Below are 9,406 nucleotides of genomic sequence, written 5' to 3'. Positions count from 1 at the left end.
GTGTAAACTGCACACAGCAACCAATCGCAGCTTAACTTTCAGCTCTGGTAAATTAAAAGCTGAGCTGTGATTGGTTGTTCTGGGCAGTTTACACCAGTGTCTATTGTACACACTTTGATAAATCTGGGCCAAAGAGTTATCAAACAGTCCCAATGTGGTGTCTCCACCTATCAATTTTTCAGAGTATCTATAAAAACTGTTACTGCAAATAAACAGCTTTGCAGGACTGTATATACCATTAAAATTTTCCTTTATAGTCTGTACTGTCTAGATGGTTCAGTTTACCCCACCAGGGCTCTCTGCATCTGGTCTCGGTGACTGTACCGACTCAAAACAAATCTGCTTCTTGTGGTCTCATCCTGAAGGGTTTGTCTTCTAACAAAAGACAGATTCCTTTTTTTTTTATTTCTTTTAAGCAGTGCTAACATTTGAGTGGGAGTATACTTCCCTGACTTCCGGAAATACCTTTTAGTGAACATTCTTAGAAAAATGAACTGACCCTTAGTGTCCTGTTGCCATATTCCCATTTCTGTTCTGTAGTTTGGTTGTTAACCTTATGGTAAAATGTGCAGATGCGTTGCATTTTTCTGTCACTCTTTGTGTGGCCCCTTTCCAGCTATTGTAACCATTGGATAACCCTGTGCCCCTTTCTCCACACAAAGGAAACTGAGGATGCTAAGAGAAGGTGCAGCTTCCTGTGTGGGTTTTTTTTCCCCCCTTCTCCTTTTTCTCTATATATCTATTTGAACACCAGAACGAGATCTCATTGTGTGCAGAACCATCACCAGCATGTGGCCAGTGATCCTCTTCTACTTTCTGAGAATTTCATCAGCCTGTGAGTTTACGCCGTCATCCCCCCTGGAGACTGGCATAGTCTGCAGGGTGACAAAGCCAGCGGCACTAGTGTGTAAGTTATTGCTTCATCTATTGGAACTTTTCCTGTTCACCTTTCATGTCAGTATAAATAGCTGACTGTCCTTAGTGAATAAGCGCCTTTTAGTAGCTTTGGACAGTAAGCTAATTTTATTAGATTGTGTATATAAAATTGATGGTTTCAGATGTTTTGGGGAGGGGGTTGGTGGTAAATATGAACATTACAAAAATTTGGGTAAAGCTAATACTAGCGATTTGTTTTGGGTGTGTGTTCTCTCAGGGTTGTATTGTGCCTAGACAGATGTCTGTGTTCAAGCATTGGCCTCAGCATGAGGCTATGTTCACACACCATTGAAATGTTCATTTTAAACGGACAGTTGTCATTCAATGGCTGTTATATAAATAATCGCTGTTTTTTGTCGTTAAATGATGACTGTCCAATGAAAACTGTTGTAATTTCAACAGTGTATAAACAGAGCCTAATGGTATGTTTACACTGAGTAAAATGGGCGGAATTCCGCCAGTCTATAGGAGAGTGCGCGCTCCTCTGCAGCTGCCGCTCTCCGCTCAAGTGACAAGTCACTACTTTGAGCGGAGGAGCGTGCGCCCTCTCATTCACTCACAGCGCGACACTGAGCATGACGGGAATTCCGCCGTATTTGCTCAGTGTGAACATACCCTTAGGCTGACCAGAATGCTACATTTAAACCGAACCCTAGACTGCAGAGGCAGGTGGATTCTGTGAGAATAACCCTTTGGGTAGCTTCACACATACCGTATCGCAGCGGGTTTAATCTAAATAACTGAACACAGCATCAAATCTGCTGCAGATCCTGTACATGTGAATGCACCCTTTAAATGACAGCTGAGAAATCCGTGTGAGGCTCTATTGTGCATATCTATTGAAGGGTCTTGGTATACCAGTTGACTCCATTCACATAGGGTCCCTGTGTTATATGGCCTTTCTATAAAACTTCTTGTGGTGGTGGTGGGGGGGTAGTAAATTAACTGATTGCATTAAGGGCCTTTTACAGGAGACAATTATCGTGCATGGTGTGTCCTTTATCGCATCTTTTGAGCTGACCTCAAAATCCTTGTTAATTGTTCTCAAGACTTTCAGTGTAAACACTCCTCATTCACAGTATATAGATACAAACACAATTATGACTATTCACAGAATATATACCTGATTGTGTTAACGACTTTTATAGCGATTTATCTTCTCGTCCAAATGCTTAGTGTTTAAAACAAAGAATCTTTTTACGGAGAAGAGAAAATGCAAGGGCACTCACCAATATGTGCAGTAGTCTTTATTGTAATCTTCTTAAAACATGTTAAGCAGATGGCAAGGATGCCGAACACCTTCAGCAGACAGCTATTTCCCGATATTCGATGACTGACGAAGCGAATATCACGAAACAGCTGTCTGCTGAAGGTGTTCAGCGTCTGCTAAACATGTTTTAAGAAGATTACAATAAAGACTGCTGCACATATTGGTGAGTGCCCTTGCATTTTCTCTTCTCCATAAACTGTATGGGGAAGTGCTATACTGCCGTTCAGCAAGTGAGCACCATTGTGCATAGAAAAAAAAGGGGTGAACCACTCCGCTCACTCTGTTACATATCCAAGCCGCATGGGGAGGGTTGTAGTGCCGGTGTCTGTGACTTTGTAAATAAAACAAAGAATCATTACTTGTCATTCACTAAAGTAGAGATTAAGCTATTTTTCTGTGCGCACAGATACACAAAGGACCCTTAGGGTCCATTTACACACAAAGATTATCTACCAAAGATTTGAAGCCAAAGCCAGGAAAGGATTTAAAAAGAGAAATCTCAGGCTATGACCTGATGTCTGTTTATAGTCTGTTTATGGCTTTGGCTTCAAATCTTTGGCAGATAATCTTTGTGTAAATGGACCCTTAGGCTCCTATTAGATGAAGTGATTTTTAATTATAAAGGAGAGCTGCCTGAAGTCGTTCACCATATTACACATAACAATAGTCAAAAGAATGAATGATGTGGAATTATGGTGCGTTTACACAGAGAGATTTATCTGAGAGATCTTTGAAGCCAAAGCCAGGAACAGACTATAAACAGAGAACAGGTCATAAAGGAAAGACTGAATTCTATCCTTTATTCAAATCCATTCCTGACTTTGGCTTCAAAAATCTGTCAGATTAATCTGTCTGTGTAAACGCACCCTTACACTGAACAGTTAGCAAGCGAATGTGGAATTACAGTGATTGATCAGTGAAAAAAATTTTTAGGTTCAGTTCAAAAGATGCCATCAACAACACACAAAAGATTTTTTAATCGTTGCCTGCATTCAAAATGATTATCGTTTAAATACGAATGATATGATGATTTTTCGCACAATAATCGTCCCGTGTAATAGGGCCCTTACAGTCTGCCTGGTGAGATCCACCATTGTCATAATTCTGACAATGGGATATTACATCATACATTTTACCTTTACTGTATGCCAAACAATTCCTGCACAAGTTTACCCAGTCCCAAAGAACTATAACAGTGGAGCATAATCTGTATATAATTATATCCCCAAACATTCTGTAACCTGATCCGATGGTCTATTTATATATGTTATCTGCAGGCAGGGGTGGTGGAGGTTTAATCACAGCTTTAGATTAGCTTGTGTTGTATTTAATGGTTATCCTAAAATGTCTCATGGGCCAGGCCTTCTGGCTGTGACACCTCCTGCTCCATGATCCTATGTGACAGAAGGGTGCTCCAGGTAGACAAGTGTCTATATGGCCTGAATGCGGGGGTTATATGGTGGGGTTCCCACTCTGGCAATCTTGGCACGTACATGCATTATTTTCTGGCCATTCATTTTAATGGCCAACTTGTAATATTACCCTCCACTGCATAGAATGTACTTAGATGCAGTTTCTTTCTGCAAATAGTAGTTGCAACCAAAATAAAAGTCAACGTTTTTTAGGGTATGGCTATTATTAATTGCATGGCTAACACCCCCTAGTTTACACCACCCATTGATAAAATGTATCTATCTAGTGATTTATCTATGTATCATATGTCTACAGCTTAATATTACTGTGTGTACTCTTCATTATAAGTGGTTTGATATCTCTATCGTGTGCACTTTCAGTGAATGAGAAGACTTCAGAAGTTGTCCAGGCCGCCTTCAGGCATGCATCTTTTCCTAACATCACTGGAGAAAAAGCTGTCAGATTTCTAGGGAAAGTGACCTATGGTTTAACAAAGTGAGAACTGCAGTATTGCTGAATTTCATTTTTCTGAAGGAAGTATAAAAAGAATATAGAACATCCAATGCTCAGAGGCTATATTGTGACAATAGTACTCCTGGTTTCCCTATACTGACACCTAGTGGCAGATGCACAAAACTGACAGTATCGTTTCCAAACATCCCAAAGTTTCAGGTCTGTGATGCTTTCACAAGCAAATCCTACAGGTGTGGAAAACAGCCAGTCATCAGTGGCTAGCTAACATAGAGGCAGGGAAGGCGGTTGCTATAGGGCCCAAGGAGGGAGGGGGCCCAGGGAAGATAAGAGCCTCCTGTGTCCTTTTGCTTAACCCTTTATTTACTGCAGTGTGTAAGTGACCCAGTGTTCTCTTACATGCTGCAACACAAAAAAAGGTTAACAATTAGCTCTCTGCCTCACTACCCTGATATCCTCTGAGCTCCTGCAGAGGTCAGGGGTTATCAGTGCAGGAGTAGTGAAGGAGAGAGCTAATTGTCTTCTGTATTAACCCTTTGTTTGTGTTGCAGCATGTAAGAGAACAGTGGGTCACTTACACACTGCAGTAAATAAAGGGTTAAGCAAAAGGTACTCTGCTCCTGCACCTACTGTATGTATATAACCATGAGGCTCCTGATACGCTGTTATAGGTAGATACAGTGGATGGACAGAACAAGCAGACATTGGCTTTCTCCTCTGCCAGTCACTGTTGTGGCTGCATGCGGGATTCTGCCTCCGGCCACAAGAGATTTTTTTTTTTGCCACATCACCAAATACATATATATATATATATATATATATATATATATATATATATATATATATACATATACACTCACCGGCCACTTTATTAGGTACACCATGCTAGTAACGGGTTGGACCCCCTTTTGCCTTCAGAACTCCCTCAATTCTTGGTGGCATAGATACAACAAGGTGCTGGAAGCATTCCTCAAAGATTTTGGTCCATAGTGACATGATGGCATCACACAGTTGCCGCAGATTTGTCGGCTGCACATCCATGATGCGAATCTCCCGTTCCACCACATCCCAAAGATGCTCTATTGGATTGAGATCTGGTGACTGTGGAGGCCATTTGAGTACAGTGAACTCATTGTTATGTTCAAGAAACCAGTCTGAGATGATTCTAGCTTTATGACATGGCGCATTATCCTGCTGAAAGTAGCCATCAGATGTTGGGTACATTGTGGTCATAAAGGGATGGACATGGTCAGCAACAATACTCAGGTAGGCTGTGGCGTTGCAACGATGCTCAATTGGTACCAAGGGGCCCAAAGAGTGCCAAGAAAATATTCCCCACACCATGACACCACCACCACCAGCCTGAACCGTTGATACAAGGCAGGATGGATCCATGCTTTCATGTTGTTGACACCAAATTCTGACCCTACCATCCAGATGTCGCAGCAGAAATCGAGACTCATCAGACCAGGCAACGTTTTTCCAATCTTCTACTGTCCAATTTCGATGAGCTTATGCAAATTGTAGCCTCAGTTTCCTGTTCTTAGCTGAAAGGAGTGGCACCCGGTGTGGTCTTCTGCTGCTGTAGCCCATCTGCCTCAAAGTTCGACGTACTGTGCGTTCAGAGATGCTCTTCTGCCTACCTTGGTTGTAACGGTTGGCTATTTGAGTCACTGTTGCCTTTCTATCAGCTCGAACCAGTCTGCCCATTCTCCTCTGACCTCTGGCATCAACAAGGCATTTCCGCCCACAGAACTGCCGCTCACTGGATGTTTTTTCTTTTTCAGACCATTCTCTGTAAACCCTAGAGATGGTTGTGCGTGAAAATCCCAGTAGATCAGCAGTTTCTGAAATACTCAGACCAGCCCTTCTGGCACCAACAACCATGCCACGTTCAAAGGCATTCAAATCACCTTTCTTCCCCATACTGATGCTCGGTTTGAACTGCAGGAGATTGTCTTGACCATGTCTGCATGGTTGCCGCCATGTGATTGGCTGATTAGAAATTAAGTGGTAATGTGCAGTTGGACAGGTGTACCTAATAAAGTGGCCGGTGAGTGTATATATATATATATATATATATATATATATATATATATATATATATATATATATATATTAGTGTGTAGGGGGGCCCCATAATTCCTAGCTACGCCCCTGCCTGTCATAATGTCACAATTAAGGTGTAATACTCTGCCCTGAGAGTAAGGCATGTGGTATTCTATATTGGGAAGATTTGCACCTTTTTTGTCCAGAGGTAGAATATTTGTCTATTTCTTAACATCTATATACTATAGCTGAGCTATAGTAGTTTCTGTTTTATACTATGATGCCTTAGTCCTATGGCAAACTACAGACAATACAATAGGAAAAATAGGATGGATTGCTACAAATGACAAATTAAGCGCTGCTATGCTACACCTTTATATGTGGATCCTCCTCAGAACAAGATCTTTAGATTTATAGGCAGCATATCAGTATATAAAACACTGTACAATGTGGTAGCACACAAAACTTTAGTCCATCACTGGCAATTCACAGATCCTTTTACTTGCCCTTACTGTTTATTTGGTGTCCTGAGAATACTAACTAACATGTATCTGCTTCAGTATCCAGATAAGTAATTTATCAATAGAAAACAGTGAAGTGGATCTGAAGGAGGATGATGCTGTTGAAATCATGATTAAAAACGTGAGCATGTCTTTCAAAGGAACCCTGAACTATGGATATGGGGCCTGGTTGTAAGTGGACACACAGCTTTGTACTAATGTAATAGACAATATTCTAATTGTAACATACAATATGATAGACAGTGTATTATATATTTATACAGTATATGAACAAGAGTATTGGGGCACACCTCTTAATCTTACAATTCAGGCGTTTTATTTGGATTCAATAACTGCAGAGTTCTGAGCCTCATCTAGCATTTAAAAGTGAGGACACAAACTGCGCCAGGTGCTTCACGTCAAGAACAATGCCAAGTGTCAGATGTAGTGGGGTAAACCAGGATGCAGAGATAGCAAGCCAGGCCTCTCATTCAACATCAGAGTCTGACCGTACAAATGCCCTTCTGGATAAAAGTGCGCCAAACATTTCTACAGTCAAACTCCATATTATTGCCTACGGACAATGGGCTGTCCTACAAGCACCTGTAGGTATAATGTATACTGTAGGTCTCACAATACTCTTGTCCATGTAATGTACCTTTTTATATTTTTTGGGACTTACAGTATGTCCACACTGGAGAATCCCGTCAGACAACCCGCCACGGATTCCGCAGCTGGCCCCCACTCAGATACGCGTGCATTTCGCTGGTCCCATAGGCTTCATTCTATGGTTTGCCATAGAATTAACCCACTCATTCTTCAGGCGGATGGCAGAATATGGCAAACCATAGAATGAAGCCTATGGGAGCAGCAGAGATGGGTGTCCGCGAGTGGGGGTGATCTGCGGAATCCGTATCGGGATCCATCTGGATTCCATAGTGTGGATATACCCTTAGTGAGTAATGACCTATCCTTAGGATAAGCCATTAATATCGGATGGGTGGGGTGCTACATGCTGGGTAACTGCAGTCTTGACAATATATATTATGGGAAAATAAGAAGAATCATTACAGAATATAATTGTTCGCAAACAAAAAAAATCAATCATATGGCTCAGCAAATGGAAAGATTTTTAAAAATCATGGCTTTTAGAAGCCAAGGAAGAAAAAACGAAAACCCCAAAATAAAAAAAGGGGTCAATGCTCTTCATTTTGTTTCTAGAGGGAATTCCTAAGGAATGGACCCACATCTGTGATGTTCACATACCTTAATATGGCAGAAAACTTCCCTAAAAAATGTCTCCTTTGAAATATTTATTGATGGGCTATTACTGTAACTAGAGATGAGCGCAACTTGAGCGTGCTCGGGTCCAACCGAGAATGAGCATTCGTCATTTGATTACTGATGACTGCAGAAGTAGCATGCAGCCCTGGAAAACATGGATACAGTGTATGGTTTTCCAGGACTCCCTAAGGCAACTTCTTTAACCACCGGTAAGCAGAAGCTGAACGCTTGGTATCAAACGAACCTGAGCATGAGGTAGTTGTGCTCTACTCTAACTGTAACCCATAAATGTTTCAAATAGAGGGACAAAAATGCAACATGGCTAAAAACCTGAAAATATTCAGACTTTTCTTTAGCCTGAAAAACAGCCATTTTTGAGGCTCAATATAATAGAACATACAGTCTTTAGGCCTGAACTGCATTAACAATTCTGCGTGCTGCACAGCTGGCCTATCTCTGCATGTTTAGTACAGTGTCTGCTCAGAGCTTGTTTAGGTGACGTTTTAATGTAAGTTTCTGTGATGTTGCTGAATTTAAGTCTGTTACTATCTTCTGTTTGTAGTGTGAAGGTTGAGCAGTCTTTTGACTTTGAAATCTTTTCCTCCACTGATTTACAACTGAACACTAAACTCAGTAAGTAAAGATTAGGTAAAGGCTATGATTTCTCTATAGATAACTGACATGAAATTGTAAAATTGAAATGTAGTTGATCCTAAAAAATGTGGGCCATCAATATTAGAATTGTTGGGGCCTGACTCTCAGCACTCATAATGACCAGCTGTTTGAAGGAGACATGGCACTAGACATGCTATAGCTCATTCACTCTGTACAAGGCACAGCTCTGCAATTTTAGGCTATGTTCACACATATTTTTTTTTGGCCATTTCATATTTGGCGGCCGTCATTTGGACAGCTGACTTTTGGACGGCACCAAAATGCAGACAGTTTATGCAAATTACAGCCATCATTTGCAAAAAGCGGCTGTGTTTTGGCATGAAAATGCCATCTGTCCAAATAAATGGCTGCGAACTGGCCAAAAAAAAGACAATGGGTAGCCTTAGCAGTGCCTCTTGCAGGAGTATTGCAGATTTCAACTTCGGCTTTGTCCCATTTAAAAGAATGGGGATAAGTTCCAATACCAGGCACGGCTTTTACTAAAAGCCCAGAGCTATACTTGATAAGTAAAGAGGATGATGCACTCTTACCTCAAAGCACAACCTAGTTGTAGCATCAAGGGTTTAATAAAATGTAAATGTTCCATATTTGGCAAAGACACCCCCTGTCAGCAGCCGGGATTAGAGATAAATCCAGTCAATGGCAACCATTGCATCTAGGTGGTTAGCATCATTTGCAGAAGTCAATTGCTGTTTTTCTTTTTTGCGCTTTTTCTGTTTTTCTCTGTCTGGCCACCTCTGGGGGCCGGGTAGGAGGGGGACAGGAGGCACTTTCAAAATACCTTAGTGTATGGTGTTTTAGCAGCGTG

The 9,406-nt window shown here is 41.3% G+C and overlaps 1 protein-coding gene across 1 annotated transcript in view; it reads left to right on the top strand.

Annotated features, from left to right (window-relative positions):
* The first annotated feature begins 762 nt into the window (after nucleotides 1-762).
* Nucleotides 763-9,406, top strand: part of CETP (cholesteryl ester transfer protein) — a 36,905-nt gene continuing 28,261 nt past the window's right edge. The window contains exons 1-4 of the mRNA XM_069965981.1: nucleotides 763-907; nucleotides 4,000-4,114; nucleotides 6,700-6,831; nucleotides 8,486-8,556. Coding sequence (XP_069822082.1) covers nucleotides 790-907; nucleotides 4,000-4,114; nucleotides 6,700-6,831; nucleotides 8,486-8,556 — 436 coding nt within the window. The 5' untranslated portion in view covers nucleotides 763-789. The remainder of the gene's footprint in view (nucleotides 908-3,999; nucleotides 4,115-6,699; nucleotides 6,832-8,485; nucleotides 8,557-9,406) is intronic.

This window comes from Dendropsophus ebraccatus, chromosome 4 (assembly GCF_027789765.1).
Source record: "Dendropsophus ebraccatus isolate aDenEbr1 chromosome 4, aDenEbr1.pat, whole genome shotgun sequence".
In the NCBI taxonomy this organism is placed as follows: Eukaryota; Metazoa; Chordata; class Amphibia; order Anura; family Hylidae; genus Dendropsophus; species Dendropsophus ebraccatus.
The sequence above is the reverse complement of the archived record's forward strand: the minus strand, read 5'-3'. Positions and strand labels throughout refer to the sequence as shown.